The sequence below is a fragment of the Gobio gobio genome (genome assembly GCF_949357685.1).
Source record: "Gobio gobio genome assembly, chromosome: 1".
In the NCBI taxonomy this organism is placed as follows: Eukaryota; Metazoa; Chordata; class Actinopteri; order Cypriniformes; family Gobionidae; genus Gobio; species Gobio gobio.
The window spans coordinates 51,151,377-51,177,086 of NC_137097.1; the positions used below are offsets into that span (position 1 = coordinate 51,151,377).

General features: G+C 39.0%; 1 protein-coding gene across 8 annotated transcripts; it reads right to left on the minus strand.

The window, feature by feature from the left end:
- Positions 1-250: 250 nt before the first annotated feature.
- On the minus strand, positions 251-24,794 carry med25 (mediator complex subunit 25). Of its 8 annotated transcripts, none has more exons than XM_079817679.1 (20): positions 24,613-24,794; positions 23,989-24,129; positions 23,868-23,913; positions 23,655-23,779; positions 23,399-23,497; positions 22,995-23,115; positions 21,175-21,334; positions 20,673-20,806; positions 19,909-19,981; positions 19,553-19,800; positions 19,370-19,456; positions 13,211-13,293; positions 13,051-13,108; positions 12,247-12,354; positions 11,456-11,629; positions 6,574-6,663; positions 6,332-6,403; positions 4,669-4,827; positions 964-1,069; positions 251-784 (listed from the first exon to the last, which is right to left on the minus strand). In XM_079817679.1, exons 2-20 carry the CDS (start codon positions 24,111-24,113, stop codon positions 678-680), a joined length of 2,175 nt encoding a protein of 724 aa, XP_079673805.1. In that variant the 5' UTR covers positions 24,114-24,129; positions 24,613-24,794; the 3' UTR covers positions 251-677. The 8 variants fall into 8 exon arrangements, with proteins under 8 accessions (XP_079673805.1, XP_079673803.1, XP_079673809.1 ...); XM_079817677.1 differs by having other exon boundaries at positions 13,211-13,296; XM_079817678.1 differs by having other exon boundaries at positions 252-784; positions 964-1,072.
- Positions 24,795-25,710: the final 916 nt, after the last annotated feature.

A 25,710-nucleotide genomic window follows, 5' to 3' on the forward strand; every position in this document is an offset into this window, starting at 1 on the left:
CATGTCCTTCCAAACCTGTAGGACTTTCTTTCTTCTGTTATTCATAATAGAAGATATCTTGAAGAATGCTGGTAGCTAAACAGTTTCAGTTGGCTTTGACTTCCATTGTATGGATATTGGTTGTCAGCATTCAAAATATATTTTTTGTTCAGCAGAAAAAAAAAGAAATGCATACAGATTTGGAATAACATGACAGAATTTTCATTTTTGGGTGGACTATCCCTTTAAGGAAGACCTCGAACACAAAAATTGCTTGAGAAAATTAAGTTTATTTAATTTTAATAAAACAACATCACTAGATTTCAAAAGACAAATTAAGAAAAAGTAAAACTTTCATAAAAATACAATAATAACCGGATTCGATTGATTCATCTCGAGGCGAGACGAGGTGTAGAATGACGAAAGCGCCAGAGCCTGTTTTTTTTAAATGTCTTGCTCTTCGGTCCCATCTGTGTGAACAATCATGTTACCGCTTCCGTGATACGATGATAGGCTTGTGTGTGAATGCATCAACGAATACATGAGTGACAAAAAAAAAGTCCTGATCTCACTCTAAACACCGATACTCTTCCCCTACGTGCTTGCTTATAACTAAAAAGTAAAAAGAACAGAGCTCGGATGACTCTTGTATTCCATAATGAAACCTCTGAAGCAAAGAATGAGGAGTAAAGCAGTCCTTAGATAAGGTCCATAAGAATTTCATCCTCCATGACGCTCGACACTGGTGGCATCCCGGGATTCTGTGCGACTGGCCCACGTGGACCTGTAGGGATCATCAGTGGACCTGTGGGAATGTGAAACTTATTACATAAACGTATCTAAGAGGTGTAATAAAAGATGAAACATATATAGCGGTACAAACCACAGAAAATAAATGAAATCTGTTACACAATTAATGAGGTCACAGATGTGATAAAAATAAATTGTGCTGCTAATGATACTGTACTGGAAATTAAATGTTACCTTGGTGAGGCTGCCTCCACTGAGGCTGCATCTGAGCGCCCCCTCCTGGTGCTGGATGGACCATCTGTTGGATGGGATGCATCCCCTGCATGCCCTGCATCCCACCCTGCTTAAGAGAGAGATGACGGTGTATCAAAGCAATGATATATTGAAGGGGTCAAGGGCGTTGTTTTGGTTTAAACATTAGGAGGGTTAAACCGTTTTAGTGGGGTCCCAGGGCATGCTCCCTCTTGAGATTTATTTGTTTGCTTATTTATTTTTGCAAAATGGTCTTTTAGCTGTATCTTTTATCCACACATGCAACGTTGATTGATAACATATCCGCAATAAAGTTTACATAGGATATATGGTATATTATACGTGTTTTAGGCATCTGGAACCTTATCAGTTTGACAGAATGCTTTACTTTATATTGCCACGGGAAGTCAAACTAACTTTACTTAACATTTTCTTACATTGAAAACATTTATTTCCTACTCCTTGACAATTCACCAGGCTCATAATGATTTTGGCTGTGTTATCTCTTGGAATATCCGAAGGCCAGGTTTTTCCTGCCAGTCATTGTTAGAATAAAACACATTTTACACATGGGGAACACTGATTATTTGGTCAATAATTCAAGAACGTCCAGACTTCAAAAGCTCTTGATTCTAACTTACAGTCAACTCCAGAATTATTGGCACCCTTGTTAAATATGATCAAAGGGGGCTTTGAAAATAAATCTACATTGTTCATCCTTTTGATCTTTCATTAAAAAGAAAATAAATAAATGTAAAAAGAAATCTGAAAATTCTAACCTATCATTGAAGTAAAACAATGGAAAGTGGGGGGGGGGGGGGGATCTCATTATTAAATAAATGTTTTTCTCTAGTTCACGTTGGCCACAATTATTGCAACGGCCATTTCCCAGGAGAACAGCTCTGAGTCTTCTTCAATAATGTCTGATGAGATAGGAGAACACCTGACAAGAGATCAGAGACCATTCCTTCATACAGAATCTCTCCAGATCCTTCAGATTCACAGATCCATGTTGCTGCTTCTTCTCTTCAGTTCACCCCACTCATTTTCTATAGGGTTCAGGTCAGGGAACTGGGACTGCCATGGCAGAAGCTTCATTTTATTCTCAGTGACACATTTTTGTGTTGATTTTGATGTTTGTTTTTGGATCATCATACTGTTGAAAGATCCCACCACAGCCCATTATGATTTCTAGCAGAGGGCGTCAGGTTTAGCTTTTTTTAAATCTGTTGGTATTTGCTAGAATCCATGAAATCATGTACAGTCTATATGAACAAGATGTCCAGGACCTCCAGCAAAAAAATAGGCCAACAACATTTAAGAACCAGCGGTATATTTAACCGTGGACGTTTGCACCAAGCCTATCTGGTGGGTTTGCTGGCAAAAAGTTTCATCTGACCTCAGAACCCGGTCCCTTTTGAAGTTCTAGTCATGTCTGACAACTGAATATGCTGGAATTTGTCTTCGGATGAGCAGGGAAGATTTTTCTTGAGAACCTCTCAAACAACTTGCGGTGATGCAGGTCAAAAAAAGAAAAAAAAAGAACAAGTAGGCTTTCTGACCCCCAAGACTCAAATAATCTCTGCAATTCTCCATCGGTGATCCTTGGAGAATCTTTGGCCAATCAATCTTTCCTCCCTGCGGTGCATTACAACAATATATAGACATGTCCTCCAGTGAGATTTGTAACATCTTTAGTTGATTGGAACTTCTTAATTATTGCCCTGATGGTGGAAATGGGAATTTTCAATGCTTTAGCTATTTTCCTACAACCACTTTCTATTTTGGAAAGCTCAAAAATCTTTTGCTGCACATCAGGGCCCGTATTCATAAAGATTCTAAGAGTCCTCTCAGAAAACTCCTAATTTAGCTTAAAAACTTTTACGTAGGAGTCTTAGCTTAAGAGCTATTCGCGACCGATCTGAGAGCAACTCTGAGCAAGGAAAATACAAAAACTTTTATCTTAGTGAAGAGGCGGGGCTGACCCCGTTGCTACGTATGACACAGTCTTTTGAAGACTGTGATTGGTTGGTTGTCCAAAAAGGGGAAAAAAGGAGTGCTTTTAAGTATAGGGTCTATTCTAAGCCTTCACTTTGAATTTACAAGCGCAAATTGTCCTATTTTACCATTCTCTCTCACTCACACACACACACACATTATATATATGTACACTGAAAAATTAAATTAAGCATAATTAATTTGTGCTCGTTTAAATAATTTTAATTTAGTTTTTTATTTTAATTTTAAAAACTGAATTGGTTTTATGGGAATTGCATGTGTTTTTGTTTAAATTGAGATCAAATAAATTGGTTGCGACCACTTACGATTTTTTTAGTAAATTCAACAAATCATTTTTTTCAGTGTATATAAATCCTTTTATTATTTACCATGCTGTTAATTTCCTATAAGGTATTTGATTGGCTTGGAATTATAAACATTGTTCCACTCTTTCCAATTACACTGATTGCTGGCATGTCTATTTATTGGTGGTTTGAAAGTTGGATTTAATGCAACAAACATGATCCCTGCACGATCTAATCTATAGCGTCTTATTAAGTCACTGTCATCCATTGTCTGCAACACATTTCTTCTCCCTCTTCGTCTTTCTGCCATTTTCTCCGCTGCTAAAGAAACTCTTAAGCCTCTTAAAAGTCCTCGTCCGTGCTCCTAACAAATTTGACCTTAAGACCTCTTTTAAGGGTTAAGATGCTTTCTGAATTTCTTTTTACTTTACTAGGATTTTTTAGTTAATTTTAAGAGTAAACGCCCACATTTCTAAGAATTTTCTTAGAATTTCGTCACTAGGAGCTACTCTTTGCATTAAGATTCTTTATGAATACGGGCCCAGATCTATATTCTTTGGTTTTACTGATCAGGGGTGAAAAAGGTGACAAAAACACGAGACCCCCCCCCCCCCTTCCTGCATTTTCAAAAACAACTATTTTTGATAGAAAACAGCAAATTTCGCCGAAAGGTGACACGTTTGCACCCCTGACTCATTGTGATGAATAATTAAGGGAATGTGGCCTTTGAGTTTCCTCATATATATATTTATACAGGAAGTCATGGCTGGACAATTTCATGCTCCTAGTCACCCTGGTGTGCTAAAAACGTGAATATGAATGGGAATATTTCAAAGAGATTTTACTCATAAGAATTTCCAGGGGTGCCAATAATTGTGGCCAACGTGTTTTGGAGAAAAACAAATTATTTCATAATGCGGGTTACCCCCCACTTTCAAATGTTTTACTCCAATGAAAGGTTCGAATTCTTTGAATGAAAGATCAAAAGGATAAACAATGCAGATTTATTTTCACAGCCACCTTTGCTCATATTTACCAAGGGTGCCAATAATGCTGGAGTTGACTGCATACTTGCCCTTATGAAAATGTTCCATAGTTCTTGTAATCATGTAATTCATCTGAAGAATTTGTTACAATAAGGCTATAATTACTTGCCAGTTGTGGTTATTGGGGGGATATTAAAAAAATGCCAACTTTAAATCTACTTGAATATTTTAACATTTTGGATGCACATTTCAAATTATGTTTTTTAAAAAAAAGATGCAACCGATTGTGACGTCATATTACAACTGTTGCAGTGTCTGTAGAAATGTTGCGTGCTCAAAATATAGTGTGACAGTGGCTTAAGGAAGGACTTAATGTGCTATTCATTGCACACACTTACAGGTTGTTGGCTGAGGAGGAGACTGCGGAGCTGGGGGTTTGCGCCTGGGTTTGGGAGCCGGAGCATGCCACCAGGAGCCTGGGCTTGAGCTTGAGCCACCTGATTGGGCGGAGCACCAGTGACTGGAGGCTGCTGATTGCCCGTTGCGGCTGCTCTCAGCTAATGGAAACCAAAATTACACACAGTGATGAAAAAAGTAAGTAAGTGGACATGAGAAGGCACTGCTGTAAAACACTGAATTACATAAGTGCTAGTTCTGTGTGAGTGTCTCACAGGAGAGAGCCATGAATACAGACCACTGTAACGGAGTTAAAGGTATTAAAGGGGACATATTCCACACTTTGTAGCATTTTTCCTGCAACATACACTTTCCTGCAAGTCCACTTATAATATAAGTCAAGGCTTCTCGCATCAAATACAGTTGTAACTTATTTGTTTTACTTACATAGCCATTTTCCACTATAGAATATAAATATTCAGACTTTTGTTTAACACAGTTATTACCAAGTAAACTAGATATTCACAAGCAAAATTGTTTCTTCTAGGGATGGAAACTGTGATGATTCCAGAGGTGGAATAAATGCAATTCAACATTTGGTATTGTATATTACATAATACAAAACAAACAAAATAATGTAGTAGCTTTTCTCATGCTTTATTTTATTTTTTTATAAAATACTAATGACAAATTTCATCTGTATTTTAAAATAAACGTGGTCATAAGAACAAACTAAACTGACTGAAGGCTCAACAGCCTTATGTAAAACATGAGACACACTGTTTTCGAATTCATTAAAAAGAACCAACGCGAGAGTCATTCATTCAGGAATCGGACTACATTGGTCTTGCTGTATGATTTGGATTCCCCTAAAAGAACTGACTCATGACAGTCAATTGTACGTGAATGGGATGGACTGTACTGCTTGTGCTGTATGGTTTGTGTTTGATGCTGTCTAACAGAGTTTCTGGACAGAATAAGCTGCAAAGTAGACCAGACTTCATGTCGATGTAACACCATCTTCTTTCTGACCTTTAATCAGGCTGTATCCTTAAGACTTCTACATGTAAATGACTTCTGTTATGTTAGGCTAACCTCTTCGCATTTGAAATGAGTAACAACTCCACTGCCTAGATGCTGAATACTGAAAAGGTGTTATGTAAATGAAATGTAGGTGACAATGGCACGTTCTTAATGACACATTTTTTGCAGGTTAGTTTGATATATGGACTAGACTTACACTACCATTCTGAAGTTTGACGTCAGTATTTTTTTTTTTGCGTTTTTAAACGCGTTTTTTTGTATTATTACTTTCATCTAGCAAAGATCTATTAAATCAAAAGTGGCAAAAAAGGCATTTATGGACTGGAGTAATGATGCTGAAAATTCAGCTTTGCCATCACAGGAATTTAAAATATATTAAAATCAAAGTTTTTTAAAATGATATTTCAAAATATTACTGTTTTAGTGTATTTTTGATCAAATAAATCCAGCCTTGCTGAGCATAAGTGACTTGTTTCAGCAATGTCCCCTTTAACACACAGCGCTGTTCAGAAAATTGGTGCTGAAATGGCAGAAAATCAAGAGGTGAAATCCTGTGTTTGCAGGAATCATGGTCCTGCGTATGTGCATGCATGCATGTATAATTGTATTTCTGATTCTCACCATGTTGTTTTGTCTCTGCTGGTCCTCCATCAGTGTGACCTGACTGACGGAGGGCAAGCCCACCACCACAGACTGAGGCAGAAAGAGAGGGATAGAGAGGAGGAGACGAGGAAGGTTTAGAACAGCATGCACATTCCATCTCAAGCCGAGGAGAAAGACAAGCGGGGTGAGTGCACAGGGCCAGAGAGATAGAGAGAGAGCAGGGCAGGGGAGAGAAGAGAGGGGAAGCACTGCTGCTTTACCTGCTGTTGCACGCTGCCATGCGTAACCGGGATGGGGCCTGGCGGTCTGTTGAGGAAGTTTTGGTTGGGCGGGACCTGTCCAGGTTGCATCTGACCAGCATTGTTCATCCGAGAAAAGAACATAAAATTACTGACAGAATTTAAAAAAAAAGTAGCATAAGCACACTTTTCAAGCAAAAAAGCTGTTTGGTTTCTCTTAAGTGTCAAAAAATGCTGTTCTTTTCATGATGGTATATGCGTGTATGAATATATTTTTATTTTATTATTGTACACTGTTACGCTAGAGATCATGTGCCTGCACACAGGTGTGAGACTCTATAATTGATTTTGCATGCATGTGCACTCATGTTTCTAAAAACAAGATTTTTTTTTGTCCAGGTTAAATCCCAGTTATGCTCAATCAACAGCACTTGTGTCAATGTTACCAGAAATTCCCACAATTCCCTAATTTTCTTGAAAAAAAAATCAGTCAGTTTGTCATTTTTGCAGCCATTTTAGGGTTTAAGACATTCTGTTGTCATTGCAATGAAGTTGAAAAAACGGACAGAACATTCCACACTAAAATCCACACTAAAATCATGTGATTTTTATTTTTCTCATTTACTTCCACTGTAAGTGTCTCACTGTAACCTAGACATTTATTCATTTACTTTAAGAAAAAGAAGGACAAGTTGAAATTATTTTAATTTTGTCCAGATGTCCAGAGATGCAAAAAAGGTGAGACAACTGCAGATCTGAGAAATGCTTTACTGAGAATTTATTGTGAAAGAATAAACTCCAAATTCCAAATGTACTTTGTAAATCTCCCTGGCTATTAATTTGGAGAGTTTTCTTGTTTTGCCTAATCTAATCAACGCAACTGTAGTTTGCATCCCGCTTAATGTTGATTTTCTATCTCCAAAAAAATTACTAATATATTTATCGAGAAATAAGGTTCCTCACACGGTTTTTAGTTTCTGAAGTCAGATGAGTGTTTGTCAGTCACATGGTTTGCCACTGTTGGAATTAACCACACAATTAGCCGCCACTGTAGTCACTCACACAACTCCACTCTTTGAATCTGGACAAACCCCATAGGTGCTTCCAAAAAAAGCTAATTTCACCAAAAAGTGAGCAGTTTGCATCGTTCGCATCACACAAGTGCCATGATCCATAGACTGGGCTTTACTTCCTTTAAGAGTGTATTCCTTTAAGAGTGAAATTCAAGATTTTTCCCCCCCGCTTATGTCATGGTAAATCAGGGCCTTTTGTCTCGGGCTACCTTTAAAATGGCTGGAATGATCCTCGACAATTCTCTCGTTTTAATTAGTGATCATTGAAACGCTTTTTAGCTGGCATGTTGATGCCAACCAGGACATGCGCCAGGGACACATGGATATCATTTTGCATTGTCGTCTTTAACCTTGTATTATGTTATTGCCAAAGCTACTTTTAACTTACAATTAGTACTTAACAAGTGTTAATTTTAGACACTGTGTGCAGTATGTGTGCAACATAAATGCAAAAACCAGAGACAGTTGCTCACAAGACGCAACCAACATTGATTTCATTTTTGAATAAACCGTTAAATATCTTTTGTTCTTTTACACATAAACATTTTACAGAAACAAAAAGATTATGTTACTTCAGATGTAGATTTCATGTATGCAGGTTTTTTATGTATTATATTAACAACTGTGCTATCAAAGTTAGCATGTTAACGCATGCAATTAATTTTTTGTTTAACACGTTAAAATAAATATATATTTATATACATTATATGATCATGCTCTTATTCATGAAATTCTTTTAAACCATTTAAGCGTGACAAGACAAAAAAAAGCGTTGTCTGTGAATGTCTTGTCTATGTGACACACACACGATGCACAGAAAGACTCGCGCTAGTATCATGATCACAGACAGCGCGCCAGAATCAAGTTCTTTCGTGCTTGAACAAACAATAACACAAAGAATTATGCCAAAATGTTGAGTGTTCTCATAATAACAGTGTTAAATAACGTCTTAAATTAACTTAGAGTTGTGAGGAAAGTCGCTGTGAAGTCTGTCATTAATGTTATTTACAGAACAAAGTTAAAGGGTTAGTTCACCCAAAAATGAAAATTCTGTCATTAATTACTTACCCTCATGTTGTTCGACACCAGTGGTTCTAAAATAACTTTATGAATCGGCGATAATAGTTTCTGTGCACAAAAAAAACCCTAAATAACGACTTACATAGTGATGACGATTTCAAAACAAGGCATCATGAAGCTTCGAAGCGTTATGAATCAGCGAGTCGAATCAGCGGTTTGAATCGCCAAATTTCAGCAGTTTGGCGGTTTGACACGCGATCCGAATCATCATTCGGCTCACTGATTCATAACGCTTCGAAGCTTCATGATGCCTTGTTTTGAAATCGTCATCACTATGTAAGTCGTTATTTAGGGTTTTTTTGCACAAAAAAACTATTCTCGCCGATTCATAAAGTTATTGTAGAACCACTGTAGTGAGATGGACTTTGTAACGACGTCTTTAGTACCTTTTATGGGTCCTGAGAGTGAACCGTGCATTGTGCCAATGGAGGACTTTCAGAGCCATCAGATTTCAACTAAAATATCTTCATTTCTGTTCCGAAGATGAACGGAGGTCTTACGGGTGTCGAACGACATGAGGGTAAGTAATTAATGACAGAATTTTCATTTTTGGGTGAACTAACCCTTTAAGGAAAAATTGTAGCTTTAATAAGGATTAATCTACATTTAATTTATAATTTATGCAGTTAAAAATTATTCAATTTCAGGTAGGAAGGCCACAGGTAAATATGACATTTATTATAATGGGTTTAAATTATAATTTTTATAAAGGGGGTGGTTGATTGCCATTTTTTACAAGATGTAAAATAAGTCTCTGATGACCCCAGTGTGTGTATGTTAAGTTTTAGCACAAAATACCCCAAAGATCATTTTTTATAGCATGTTAAAATTGTTGAAAAATCACTTTTTGAGGGTGAGCAAAAACGTGCCGTTTTTGTGTGTCCCTTTAAATGCAAATTAACTTCATGCAGACAGGCAATGAAACTGTTCAGCCTTTTATGTTCAAACCGAGTTGGACAATGATGGAGAGACTCAAGAAGAAGTGACAACATGTGGAATGCAACAAGATGTTCCTGAATGGTTAGTTGATGAATTTATGTAGCTGATGTGGAGTTAACTATCAAGCATATTCTGTCATGATAATCTCACCCCCTTGTTGTGTGTTCCTGGGGGCAGGATTTATGTAAATTTCAGGGTTAGTGATGTCAATAACCCGGGAGGAAGCTTGTGTAGTCCCTACCAGCCATTTGTTGTAGTCCTTAAAAAGCAATTTCTTTAAAAGGAAATATCTCCCTTTGCTTTGAACTTGGCAGATATTGCTCAAACAGCAACATTTCAAACTAACTTAAGTTTAAAAAGTGAAATCATAATCAACCACTAGGGCTGCACGATTAATCGAAATCGAACCGCAATCGCGATTTGGGTTATGTGCGATTATGAAAGCGCAAAGGCTGAAATTTTAATTAAATAAATATATGTACAGTGTGTTAGTGAAGAACGGCTCTGTGATCAGGAGGAAATGCTGATCCGTCTGAAAGACTGCGAGTTTGAGTCGCTTATAACGTGCGTTTGAAAAAACAACACGTTTCAAACATCTTCACAAACTAGTAATGCGAAGCGTTCATAAACCTGTTGTCCAACAAAATATACACCATACAAGAACTCAAATACACCATATCTTGTCGCAGAAGTATTATCTTCATGTTTAATCAGTCAAAGCGTTTCTATCTTTGTTTTATTCAGCCTACAGCGCGAGCTCCACATTAGGGATTTCCTGAAAACTATTACTTCACTGAGGCAAATGTGGAGTTTCTGCTCGAGGGCGCCCTCTGGCTTCAGTATGAATTAAACTTTTGAGTAGAAAATAAGAAAAATAATACTTCTAAATAAATGTATATGACAATCCATGTATTTTTCTTCAATGTACAGGAGTTTTAATCCCCACAGTGGATGCATAAGTGGATGCATATTTCATATTAAAGACATAGACAATTTATTTTTTTACAATAAATCCTTAGACCTTTCTAATGATTTTTAGTCATAGGCTGTCTGCATATTAACAGGTAACCCATCATTTTTTTTGTAAAATAAGTTTTCTGTAAAACATAAATATTATTATTATGCTATTATGTTATATTTATTCTTAAATGCTCTATTTTAATAATGAAAATGTTATTGTAATAGTAATATTTCTTATTTTTATTTAGCAATAATAATAATCATAATAATTATTATTAGTCATAATAATATATAAACCCAAAATGTTGTTATATACACACACTTTTCATTTGTAAAAGTAAACAAAAAATAATAAATTGCATTTTAAATCGCAATCTTAACCAGAATAATCGCAATTAGATATTCCCCCCAAATCGTGCAGCCCTATCAACCACTTCTTTAAAGCCTAATAAATGTTGAAATTGATATCTTTCAATTAAACTGTAATGTTGAATGTCTATCATTAATGTTTTAAAAAATCTATTTCATAGAGACATCAGTGGCTGTATTAGTATCAGTGAGAATGTCCTTCATTCATAAAAAGATGCCATTACAACAAATATTTAAAATATACTGTCTTTAAGTTGTTTCTACATTAATTTGCAGAGTAACTGTGAAATGATTACAATATAAAAATATGAATAACTCCAATGTGGTTAATTACAGAAAAATGTGCGATTGATTAGTAAAAAAAAATTTGAATCGATTGACAGCACTAATGAACAATTTTACATTTTTATGCTGCTTAGTTGGCATCATCTCATTAACTGTGTTTATTTGTACTGAAAACAACACCATTTCGTGTGACTCACCGATCGGTGCTGCTGCACTTGTTTGTGGTTAGTGATGACCTGCCGAATACCATTGACGAATCCGCTCTGGTCATTAGGGATGAGTCCCATGAAGATCCTCTTCCTAGATGAGTACAGCAGCATCAGAACACGCACCTCACATGGAGCACTGTGGGGGAAGTGCACACAGCCAGCCTACACACACAGATACAGATACACACATATACATCAAACTATGTGCCAATCCACACATCTAGACAGCACACACAACTAGAGTGAATGGAGAGCTGCCTGGGCCTACACTTTATATTTGAAGACAGGATTAAAATGAACTAAACAGCCGTTTCCCAGACACAGATTGAACCTAAAAATGAATTTAATCAGTGTTAATGGTGATTCACCACTGACAGATCTCTTAGTCTGCATCAAGGGATCTAGCTCCAGGGTAAAGGTTCATTTCAGAGCCTTTCATTTTCAGCGGAAATGCTGGCTATGTGACTTTGCTGACATTTTTTTTCTTCCATGAGACTTTTTTTTCCATAGCTAAACGTGCAAATCTTTTTATTTTGCTGCAGTGACACTTAAAAGCAGAGGAATAACTCCCCCAAGAGGCTGGAGAGCATTATTACACACTCTCACATTCTCTTTAGTAATCTGCAATGGGAAATACACAACAAAACAGAGAGATACATACATAGGCAACATTAAAACCTGTTCTATATGAGAAGTTATTAGCCTGATTATTAATTCTTGAACTGACTGGTGTATCATATAGTAGGAGGTTATAAATATGATGCTGCTCAAGTACTCACAAATCCATTGGTCATTATGCGATACAGTCCCTTTAAAGACTCCATATCTTTATTAGTGAAGAGAAACTGCACCATACGAGAGTTCCTGAACAGAGGGCCTAGAGTAGTCTATAAAAAAAAACACATATGGATAATTTTATTAATAAACCATGTGACCCAGACATTTGACCAACAATTCAGCATGCATATTAGGATGACATCAACAAAAGCAGTTTGAAATGTATCTAATTTTTGTGCAAAGAATAGTCTATAGATTAACATTCTACTCATTTGACATACTGTATTTAGCAAATTGTGAGTAGCAAGGAAGTATGCATAGTGAAACGTGGGGAGTGAATCAAAAGAAATAGAAGGACAAGATTAAAGAAGAGCAAGAGAAGATGATGATAATGTAGGAAAGGAGGAGAAGAAAAAGGTGGAGAAAATGAGATGATTAAGGAAGAGGAGAAAATGAAAGAGTATAAAAAAGGAGAAAGAGAAAAGGTGCAGAAAAATAAACAAGGGTAGAGGAGGAGAAAAATATGACAAATAAAAAGGAGGAGATGACGGAGCAGAAAAAAGGAGGAGGAAAAGACAAAAATGAGAAGATGATGCAGGAAGAAGAAGAAAACGATAAAGGAAGAGAGGACAATGATGAATAGGAGATGACCGAGAAAAGATGGAGAAAACACTGAAAGAAAGTGAAGGAGAGTAAGAAGTAGAAAAACAACAATAAGGAGAACAAGAAAATGAAGATTGAAAATAAATCCTTTGCAAGCGGAGTAATATATCCTGCAGGGAATAAAGATGTAAAATATAATTTACTAGGAGCTGCTGAGGGATGAGCTGCATGATCAGCTTCTGTGGCCACTGGTCTGTATTTCTGAAACAAAAGAGGGGGGGGGGGGGACACCACTTCATTCTCTGTGCATCTCTACCATTTATCCTACATTATGCAAATCTGGGCCAAACGGGAGTCACTCACAGATTCTCCCCTTGGCTGACTTGGACCTGGCAGGGCAGGGAGCGTGTAAGTTTTGTGTTGGAGTCCATGGAGGAAGCCTTGGGCTTCTGCGGTGATTGATGGAGACAGAGGGAGAGGTGACAGGGGGAGGGAAAAAAGGAGAGGCAGAATAAGATGAAGAGGTTAACATACAGAGTAAAAAGACTTTGTTGGCAGAGATGGATGGTGGGACTCAAGGCAGGAGGTCTCGGTGAAATAAACAATCTGTGTGTGCAACTTCCACAACAAGAGAGATCGCACTGGCAACGGAACAGCTGCTCTGCTGTGTCAATCAAAACAGTACAACCCCAAAAAAGCTAAATGCCTCAAGACCCCTGCAGTTTCCACCTAGGAAACATGTCTGATGGAACCTAATTTTTCAGGGCACATCCTCACTAAAAACCACCCAACAGTATCGCTGCAAAAGGACAGTATGGATAAAATGCAGGACTCATGTGCTGATCGACAGAGTTGTGACGCAAAATTATTATTGATTTAATTTACACAGCGCAGCTTGGCAGTGTTTGTGTTTGCGAATGGTGTGCGATGAGCTGTGTGAACTCATCATCCAGATGGTGACTCCGCAACAGGCCTCAGCAATGGAGCGTGCCGCCATGCTTGATAAACACGCATTGGTTTGCTGGCATGTTGTTGACCAGATGGTGATAATGACCACGACGTGTGCGTCTGTGTTTTTGTTTCCTGATCATTTGCGTTGACCCACTGTCAAAACAAAATATTTCAATAGTCGATTGTGTGTTTGAGAACATTCATTTCTGAGATGCCCCCTGAGATGATCTTGCGGCCATTGTGGAACGGTCAATAGAGATTCATTAAATCTAAAGAGTGGGCCTCTCCCATAAATCAAACAGAAATCAAGAATCATCATTGATCCCATTACAGTCTGTGCAAATGGCACCTCAGGCACAATACCCATGGGTCACCTAACAATCCATCAATGAAATGCGACTAGATAGCTTTACCAGATTCGCTCTCAGTGAGCGAATCAATCTTTGTCACACGTCCAGATAAGCCTACATTTCATAGGCGAGTTATGGGAGTCTTTCAGAGAGATTAATTGAGACACCAATTATGTTTCATTTTCCAGTAGTAAAGCACAAACAAACACCTGGATGGTGCAGGCAGTTGTTTTGGACACAATCCATACAACAGAGAGAATAGAAAAATACCCACATGCTGTCATAGCTTGCAACAGTGTTATTTTTGTATTATTTATATACTATATGTATTTATTAATGCTTCATTTTAATTTTTGTTTAAGTTTATTTATGTTCTTTGTCCTTTTTTATAATTTCTTATATATTTAGTTCATTTTTAATTCAATTTAAGTTTTTCTTTTATTTTATTCCAGCTTTTTGTCAATAAAGAAAATCATTTTTAATAGTTATTGTTAAAAAATAACACTGGCTTGTTTTTTGTCATATTAGCAACATTAAAAGAGCTTGTTATTCATAATTCATAATTTTCTGTTCTTACTTGTACTAAACAATATAGTCCAGTCCAGACTAATCACAGTTCAGTAGGGATAGGCGATAAAACAATAACAATTATTAATCACAATATAATTTTCCTTGATAAAATTAAAACAAGAGTTTGATAAATATTTGATATAATTTTTAAAACCACAATTAACGCTCTGGTTTATAAACCAGATACATTTCTCCTAAGTGAAATACAACTTTCACTTAGGAGAAAAAACAAATAAAGATTTGACATTTATTTTGATAATTATTGATATCGACTAATATGAAAAATGTATTGTGATAATTTTTTTGGCCATATTGCCCAGCCCAACAGTTCAGTATAGAAATTTTACAGTAGTTAGGTTCCCACTCACATATTTATTTTGCAATTTTTGGTATATTGTGTAAACCACCAAGAGGCCAAAAAAATATACATGACAGAATAAACCAAACAGATGATTGGCTACTATTACCTTCCAGAACTGTCTGGCCTGCTGTCAGTACATCCATAAAGTTTTTGTCCGTGCACTCTAAACTGTACTTTCATTTCTTTTTTTCCTCCAATGTTCCTATTTCTCTATTTTTTTATAAATGATATGGAATGAGGCAATACTGTTTATATCGATATACAGTAGGTTGAAGCGCATCTGAAAAATAGGGAAGGATGCAGAGTGAGATCATGAGCCATGCTTTATATTAAGGGCTTCAAAATAACTGGTAAGATAAAGTTAACAAGTATAGTTTAAAGCGACTTGCCCTGTCAGATGCTCTGACAGATACATGTGCTGACATATAGATACTTGCGCCATTTAATGCCTTTGAGATGTACATGTTAGAAAGTTTGAGATGTACATGTTAGGTCACCATGGGCAAGTGACAGTACCCCTCTATGCCCCCCAACTATGGGTAAAATAGTAGACGTCAACTTGTCAGCAGGAGTTGGCAGCTGTTGTAGAGCATTGGGACATTTTCCTGGTTGGTCTACCACAGCTTTTTCAGTGGGCTGATGATCCTTAGCAGGACAACGGTCAGCGAGTATCAGGCCAAGTTGCGATCCGGCGTTGCTCTTGACGGTCGTGCTTTGCACTCTGTCAGATTTAGTGGTGCAGGACCCAGAGGAAGGCGGCTGTCCTGGGCAAACATCCGTCTTCTGCACTGTGCCCCGTCACTCAAGAACATTATTGCTCGGAAGGACACGCATGGTCAGGTCGACATTCTGCGACTGCCTCATCTTCTTTTGACATTGGCGGGCTGGAACATCAGAAGTCTTGGAGTGCAAAGCACGACCTCAACAGTGCTCCCCGGAAATCAGCCATCACTGATTGCGAACTATCTCGCATCAGAGTGGATACTGCTGCTATAAGCGAGACTTGGCTGTAGGGTAGTGGTTCGGTGCGCAAGAGGAACTTAACCATTTTCTGGTGTTGTCATCCAGATGATAATCATCCAATGAATGGAGTCGGCTTTGCTGTGCGGAACACCCTGCTCTCCACCATCTCTCAACCAAATGCTAGCTCTCCACATCTAATGTCCCTGCGGATGTCACACTCGGCTGGCTTTCTCACTCTCCTCTCTGCCCATGCACGCACCTCCGTAGGACAAGGACGTCTTTTTTGCCCACGTTAGCGAGGTCATTCGTTCCGTCCCGGCCGGGAACGATCTAGCCCTGCATGGGGACTTTAACGCCAAAGTTGGAGGGTATGTCACTGCCTGGAGGCTTGTCTTGGTTCTTTTTGGGATTGGTAGCATCAATGACAATGGCCAACGTCTTCTCGAGTTGTGCGCTGCTCATGGCCTATGCTTACCGGGTTCCTTTTCATCAGATCCAAGGTTACCTGGATGCACCCCTGGTCCAAACACTGGCACCAACTTGATCACACTATTGTCAGGAGGCACCAACTCAATGCTGCCAAGAGGTACAGGAGCATGCACTCTGCAGACCGTGACACTGACAATGCCCTTGTCCGCTGCACTCTAAAACTCAAAGAAGATTCACAGTGCCACTCCAAAGCTAAACACCGAGCTAATGCGGAAACATGAATACGTGGCAAGATTCTGTGCGCGTATAGAGGGCCTTCACGTCAGAGTTGACGACCCTCCTGAAAAAACCTGGGCCAAGTTAAGAGGTTCCATGACGGGGGCTGCATCTGAGGTCTTCGGCCTTTGTAGAAGGACACAGCCAGATTGGTTCCTTGCAAGCTCTGCTACTCTACTCCCGGCCCTAGCTGACAAGCGCGCTGCCCGTCTCAGTGTTCTCCAAGATAGAAAGACTCAACCATCACTCACTATCGTAAGGCCAGGAATGATGTCAAGCATCTCACACGCCAGGCCTAAGAGCAGTACTGGCAGGACCTCAGTGAGAAGGTTGAACTATATGCAAGTACTGGGGACAGCTTGGTAGATGGGTTGAGCATTACAGCTTGCTGTATGGCACTCCTGTGGACGCCAATTTGAATGCTGTTTCTGCTGCTGTACCACAACTAACGGTCCTCAACAAGCTGGATGCGGAGATCTCAACAATAGAAACTGAGCTTGCGATTGCAGCTACGAAGAATAACAAGTCACCGGGCAGCGATGGAATTCCAGCGGAGCTGCTGAAGTGTGGCGGGGCAGTGCTGGTCAGGCGGATTCACTGCTTGTTTCAACGCTGCTGGCAGAACAAATGCATCCCTAGTGAACTCAAGGATGCCAACATCGTCACTCTTTACAAAAACAAGGGTGACAGACAGGACTGTAACAACTACCGAGGCATCAAGCTCCTTAGCCTTCCGGGAAAAGGCCTTGCCCGTGCAATCCTCCCAAGACTGCAGATTGTTGCTGACCAGGTGCTGCCGGAGAGTCAGTACGGTTTCCGTGCTGGTCGCTCAACCTTGGCCATGATTTTCTTGGTATGCCAGCTTCAGGAAAAGTGTGGGGAACAGCAACACTGTTGGTGTTTGTCGATCTGACTAAGGCTTTCGATTATGTGAGTCGCTCTGGTCTCTTCCATGTTCTGCAGTGACTCGGTTGTCCGGCTACTCTTTTGGCAATAATCCAACAACCGTACAGTTCAACAGTGCCAGCTCAAATGAGTTTGATGTCTGCTGCAGAGTAAAGCAGTGGAGTGTCCTTGCTCCCACCTTGTTTGACATCTATTTCTTGGCGGTGCTGTGATGGGTGTTTCCGGAACCGGGTGGGGTTCTGCTGCACACCAAGTATGATGGCAACTTCTTCAACCTGATGGCCAGAACCAGGGTGAAGCGCATCCTTGTTCGCGAGTTGCTCTATGCAGACGACGCTGCCTTTGTGGCTTACACTGAACAAGAAATTTAGGAGATGTGCACAGAGTTCAGACTCACCATAAGCCTCAGTAAGACAGTGGTGATGGCTCAGAACGTTTCTGCTCCCCCTCATGTCACCATTAAAGGCACAGTGCTGTCGGTTGGTGAGAAATTTGTCTATTTCAGCTCAACCCTGACAGCAAACACAGCAGCCTTGATGCTGAACTGAATACCAGGATCGGCTGTGCCTCAAAAACCTTAGGGTGACTTCAGTCTCGCTTCTGGACCAACAGCCACCTTTCGCTCAAAGTAAAGGTGTGCATATATGAATCCTGTGTGCTCTCCGTTTTGCTATATGGAAGCGAAACGTGGCCTACATACCGGCGGCAGGAGCACAAGCTTAATGTTTTTCACTTCCGTTGTCTACAACAGATTGGCCTGCCCTGTCATGGCAGGATCAGGTCCCGAACACCACCGTGCTGAAGCTCACTAACAGCAGTGACATGTACACCGTGATCCGGAGGAGACATCTCAGAAGGATCGGCCATGTACACAGTATGCCGGATGAACGTCTTCCAAAATCCATCTTCCATGGGGAGTTAGCTGTGGGACACCGCCCTCATGGCCGACCCAAGCTCCACTTTAAGGATGTCGTCAAGCAGGACATGAATGCCTTTAACATCAAGGTGGGATCACCTTGTGGAAGACCGGGCAGCTTGGCGGTCTGCGCTGACAGAGAAGGCGATTCTGTCATGCCATGCTTACACCCGCATTTGCATAGAAAAGTGGCATGTTAGACACCGTTTAGATCGGCGCTTGACCTGCAAAAGGCCTTGATGAGGTTGCGTGGCATCGGAAAATGGGTTCAGTTTCAGGTTTGAGAAAGAATGTAACATTGCTAACATTGTTCTACATTACAGAGAAATACAAAAATCATAATATTGGGCCTTTAAAATATAAATTAAGCGCTCAAGCACATGCATAGAGCTTGCTGAGGCGCACTGGCAAAAGTAATGATTAAAAAATTGTGTAAGGACAAAAAGGAGACGGTCTGAACATTTTGATAATGTATTAATAAACTAGTACTTTTGTGTCAGTGTCGGCTGCAAAGATGTAGTTGACATCTTTAGTTGAGCTGCCATGTAAAGTGGCAAACGCTAGGCTACTACTTACATGTTGTTTCAAATGATTGGCCACAGTTAGGTCGATGAATGATAGGCGAACGTTTGTATTTCCTGCCCGGCATGCTGCAATTACCCCATGGACCAGCTGCGACTAACCGACTAATTAAAATTTGGTCAACTACGCCTCTTCTCGTCGACTATTAGGGGGCCACCCTGCAAATCACCAATCAGAATGCAAATATTACCACGACATCACTAGTATAAGCTTCTCACCTCCTGCCATTCTAGAACTCCACTCCACGCCACAATCTTGTTGGCAACACCCTGCTGTGCACCAGCCGGAGGTGCAGGTACAGCAGTCTGAAAAATAAGAATATATTAAAAAGGCCAAGAGCATGATACAGAGAAGAATCCAAATGAAACCGTATCCACAGAAATATATTTCTCAAATCTGACCATGCCAGGCTGAGTTGGTGGAGGCGTCTGTTGATTGTTGGGCTGCTGCTGAGGGGCCTGAGGAGTTTGCTGGTTAGGTGCAGGCTGGCCTGGTGGTGGGACTTGTGGTTGCTGTTGTGGCTGCTGAGGTGGAACTTGCTGCTGCGTTAACACTGGCGGTGACACTGTGGTAACTGTAGATAGGCTGGGTTTACCTCCTGATGGGAGAACTGTTGGTTGGCTGAAAGGAGGAGTTGGCATTTGAGGAACTGTAAACAAAACAAAAACAACTCAGTAAATGGTGTTTCAAATACAGAAAATAGGTGAAGCAGGAACACAGCAGAAGATCCAAAAAGCAGAAATACAATTGGTCTCACATCTACTCTTCTGCTGACTTGCAGCTTCTAGCGCCTTCTGTGCTGCATCATGGGCCGCGTTTAGAGAGGGATTCTATGGGAAGAGAGAGTGAGGGTGTTTGTGCGTGTGTAACAGAAGGGCAACATTCATCAGGTTTCATCATTAGTGTGCACAGCCTCGTTTGAAAACAAAGCCAGATCTTTCCACAGAATACAAATGCATTCATGCACATCTCATCTACTACTTAGATCTATTCAAATGAGATTATAACAGCTGTTAGTCTTAATCTTAAGAATCAAAATGAGGCTCTGTTTGCTGAAAATTACCAATAATGTGCCTCCAATTAGGCACAGAAATGTTCAGAATGAGTAGACTGAGATCAGCCTGTTATTGAGATGAGAGCTCTGATTATTCTACATTATTATTCACTGAAGTAATGAGACAGAGCCAAAAATTAACCTTTTACTTCACCTGCCAATGGGAAATGAACTGAGACAATTAACAGCTCATTAAAACGCCATATATATTTTTGTTGTCGCTATTTTCCGTGTGGCAAACAGTGCAGACTGGCATCTCAGTCACAGCATCGTATAAATTTCTTGGATCTGAACTGAATGAATTTGAGAACGATGTGATGTTTCACTGGCCTCAAACTTGTGTTACTAATATATAAATAAATATATATACATATACACACACATATACATACATACATACATATATTAGTGTATATGTAATGAAGTTATAAATATAATTGTATTCATTTCCATTAACTGACACACACCTGGTATGGAAGGGCTGTGCTCATCTGAGGAGGAGTCTGAGCCACAGTTCCCAGAGGAGAATGGGACACAGGCAGAGACTGAGGTGGCAAGACAGGTTTAAGGGAGACCGGACCAGAACCTCCTCCAGGAGCAACTGGACATACACATAAAGCATTAACCAGAGAAAATCTAATACTACTAGAGTTCTAACGATATATCGTTATATAAAAAAAAAAGTTAATTTTGTTAACTTTTTAATCATACGTCTTAGAAGTAATAATAATTTTAAAAACTTGGCTTAAAGTAGTACAAAATATTTGCTTAAAGTATTGTGATAGTATCGTATTGTGAGTTCAGTATTGTGAATTGTATCTAATCGTGACACCCATAAATAATACAATAAAATACTACTTTATTTAATATCCTCCCATGTGCCAAAAGAGGTCTGTCCACCTGCAGACAAAAACTGTTGAGGTTGTATCACAGCACATTCATGAGCACATCAAGAAGTGTCTTTCTTACCAGGAAGTGCAATGCCCCTGACTAACACCATGTGAAAGGGGTCTTGACAGTAGTCTGGGTGTGAGGATTCTGGTGCACCGGCTACCGAAGATGCTCGTTCAAAAAGAGATCGAAGCGCTGGAAGTTTCCTTGGGGAAATTACAGAAAAATGGATCCCCCGCTACAAATAAAAATAAAAATTCTTATAATTTCATTAACTACATATGAGAAACAGACACCACCTGGCACCTTCTATAAATAAATGGCACAGCTTAAAATTTGGCAGGACTACACAGTGGAAAAACAACAACATAACACATCATATTGTAGACTATGATAGTATCAACCAGTATGATCAGTATCAAGGCAAATACATTACATTAAGGCAGGCATACACTGTGCGATTTCAGCAAGGTTACCAACACTGTACGAGTAGATTGCATTCAATGTAAAGCCAAAGCTGACGATTCATGTGCTCACACACTATACGGTCCGATCTTCGAGCTGCGACTTGACTGCTCACACTAGATGCCGGTGTCAGTTGCGCAAAGAGACCATGATATTGTGTATCTAGAGATGTTGTCAAAAGCATCAACTATCGATTTCAAGAGGATTTAGCATTTCAATTTATTTATTAAATTATTATTATTCAGGAAGGTCTAGGCTACTTTTATTATTTTTTACATTTATATTATTTACAATAATTTAACTTAAACTGACGCATTGCGAGGATAATAAAAGATTAGATCGATTAGCTTAGCTTACTCCTCATTGAAAATGTTTTAAAAACATTTAGGTCGATTATACAATGAATTACAGGCCTATAATTAAAATGATTAACAGTCTGTAATAGGCCTAACATGTCCGAACCCTGCAATAATCAGTCATCAATGGAAATTAAGCAACTTTATTTTTTTTAAAAACTTGTTTAACACGAAATAGGCTGCTACTCTTCTCATTTTTTCACTAGGCCTACATATATAGGCCCGAAAAATTAATATTAAGAAAATAAATTAAGACAGATATATAGCCTACTGTTATCAGCTTGTTGAAGTAGATTTCTCTCTCATTGTCTCTGAGAGAATATGCACTGAAAGCACGCAAGTGTTTCCTTTCACTTTCTGTATAGTAGCTAAATAATGGACTCAAAATTTAGGTTTGAGACTTCACAAGCATAACTTTCGCGCACAAGTTTTCACATTGCTTGTGTGATATCCACTGACTCGCATTCATGGTTTAAAATGGAAACATTTCCCATATTGCAACGTGACATTTTTCTTTATCACCAATTGCCGTGATAATAAAATTAAGTAAATATTAAATAAATTAGTAAATAAAATGAAAACTGAAACAAGTAAATTAATGATCAAGTAAATTATTTTAAGAGGTGGCTTGGAAGACATGGGTAATATTGTTTATCCATTTTCCAACGTAAACTGGAGGCAAGCAACGGTTTGCTAAATTGCAGCTAGTTTGATAGCTACAGAACTTAAAGATCTCCCTCTTTTCGATTTCTTTCGTGCTGCATTAAAGATAAAATGGTTTAACGTCTGTCTACGCGCAGGCACAGTGAGGGAAAAAACTGCTTAGGGCAATCGGTTCGTGGCTCTGCTTCAACTGTGCGATACCCTCACAAGGGGTGACCAAAATTTCTGACATGCCAGGAATTAATCCGACCATCCGATTGCCAGTCGGGAGAGGTTTATCGCCTCGTTTCCCCTGTACACTGCACGACAAACGACGCACAACAAAGCTGAAAATCGGCCCAGCCTTACAGGGTATATCATTACAACATCACTCTCACATATAGAAGTAACAGATCAGATCAAGTGCAGACTCACGTCACGTATGATCTGGACCAGACTGTCTGCGGTGCAGCCTGTATAGCTGACGCTCTCCACAGCTGGTAGTAAGTATGGAGGAGAATTACACAGCAACACACAAACCTTGTGGGTCTGACCACTGAAGAAAGAAACAATTGTTAAATTTCCATCCACCAAGTGAAAATGTCTCCAGTCTCCAGCCTGTTTACATACAATTGGACTTTTACAGTTAAATTGTGCGTGCAATGATGTCATCCCTAAAAATGCAGTCACATAAGTTCAGTATTGCAAACAAAATCTGCCCTCGAGCAGTTTCCATACATCATTTTGTGTTCATCACAAATTATATTGTATCTTTCGTGTCCAAAATCTCAGTAAGATGGAGAAATAAGACAGCAGAATTTTGATTCCACAAGACTCACATTTGCTCCCTCATCTTTTTGAAGTCGTCAAAGAGCTGCAGGGCCACAGAAAGACCCTCAGCTATGAGACTGCAGCTCTCTGCTCCGCCTCCCATGAATCTGTGCAAAAGGCATCAGCATTCAATGTGCAATTCTCCGTATTTAAAAGCAGACATACACTCATAATTTACAGCTTCTCTAAGCATCCAAGAGCACACTTTTATCTCAGAATTCCTAGTGTAAAATGCAAATGTGACGGAATCATGGAAGTCCTTACTGAATGCTGTCAATCCAAGAGACAAACTCGAAAGCGGAGCTGGTTGGAGCGTGGCACTGGACGTAGGATTCTGGAGCACAATCCACTGTGTTGAACACCACCAGTCCATACTGAGTGCCACCATACTGATAAAGAAAAAAGATCATCCGATGTGATATCTGAAATCATAGCAGTAATGTAAAGAGAAAGTGTAAACGGATACGTCCAACTCACATCTCCTCCGAAATCAGTTTCAGCAGGTGGTCCTCCATTAAAATACCTGTAATCACACAGAGTGGGTTGGTAAAGAAGTCTAACAAATGTCAGCATGAAATAAACAGGAGATGAGTCTTACTCTATAGTCGGTAGTATGTAATTCTTCCGAAGCGATTCAAAATATGGACCAAGGTTTGCAGTTCCCTCTATGACAAACACTACATCTGACACCTGATTCAACCCAGACTTGGAGGTGGGGTCCATATGGGTCACCTTGGGTCTACAACCAAGACAGACATTAGATCAATTTCATAATGAACATTATCTGCATATTAAACAATATATATAATATGGAATTATTGTAGTGCACTTGCCCTTAATGTTTAATGTGACTATTGACTCAAAAGTGATGTTATTTAGTGTGATTTTGAAATGAATTGTTATTTTATTCATGACTATTCTAAAAGCTAGAGTTCCGAACCATGACATACACATTGGCTGCGCCTCAATACCTTGTGAAACGGTTACAAATAAATGTTTTGTATGATTAAATGATTCAGTCCGTGTCAAAAAATATTGACAGCTTCATTTTGGCTGATTTATATTTTTCTCTTCTCATCAAAATTAAACGGGAAATATATATAAAGATAATGCAAATACAAATAAACTAAAACATACAACGTGAACACATTTAACGTTAAGTCTTACACATACGAACCTTAGCATGTTAGCTTCAATGGCTAATTTAGCTCGTGTGTCTTACCTGATAGTATTAGTAGATTAGACTTTTAATAAGAATAAAACGGACTGATACAGTCATTGATGTTGTTTATATGTACACCAGCCGCTTTTAAGTTGTATTATGAAAGCTTCATCTGAACGTTCATGTAGATCGCAATGACAACAAATATCGGTATTTACGCTCGGCAATCGACAATCCGGTCTGGTCTTAGATCCGGTAAATGACTGGGCTGGTGAATCGATTTATGAGTGATCGATTTTTATACCAAAAGTACGTAAATTTCAAACTCACCTAAAATACAATCAAACACCCATCAGAAATATCCATAAATCCACACCGCTTGTTCTATGTATGTCATTATTAGCCTACTTAGTTTAAAATGTGCACCTTTTGTTCAATCTTACGTTACATTATGGTATTTTATCTGTTTTTATGTGAAGTAGCCTACTTGGTGCATTTTTGAAATGCGTTTTCATTGTAAAGCACTTAAAGATTGTATGACAGGTACTATACAAATAAAGTAGGCTTATTCACCTGCTATCTAATCTGGTCAGAGGATAAGAGCTGAGTTTATTATTATTATTATTTAAAGGGTTTCTAATGACATGGCCATTACATTATTTGAAGAAATTAATATTTTAAAAAAGCTTATAAAATGTAGGCTAAATTTAGGTGTATTTTTATTATTAGTAGTATTATCTAATTAGGCCCTAGTATTGTAACGGTATCCAAATGTAAGAGCAATCAACTAAGTAAACAGCAGATGTCACCAAAGTCAAGTATCCAAAAATAAATTACAAACAGTTGGAGAATACTGTATAACAGTTTTTCTTTTGCTTTTTGACCAATCACATTGCAGGTGGACTCTAAATTAGCCTACTGTCCCTGCTGTTTACAACACAGAGTCTGTCTGTCTCCGCTACCTTACTGAATACCAGAAAGGAGGATACCGGTAAGTTATTGGAGAAAGAATCATGTTTTTAGGTCGGTGTGCAACCTGTTTCCTGTCCCCGTTGCTCTTTACTGCAAGAATGTGCATAATTACTCAGACGGCCCCTAGCGACCCAACCTGCTGTCAAATGAGAACAGCGTGCCGCGAGCTAAGTGGCCCTGGGGCTC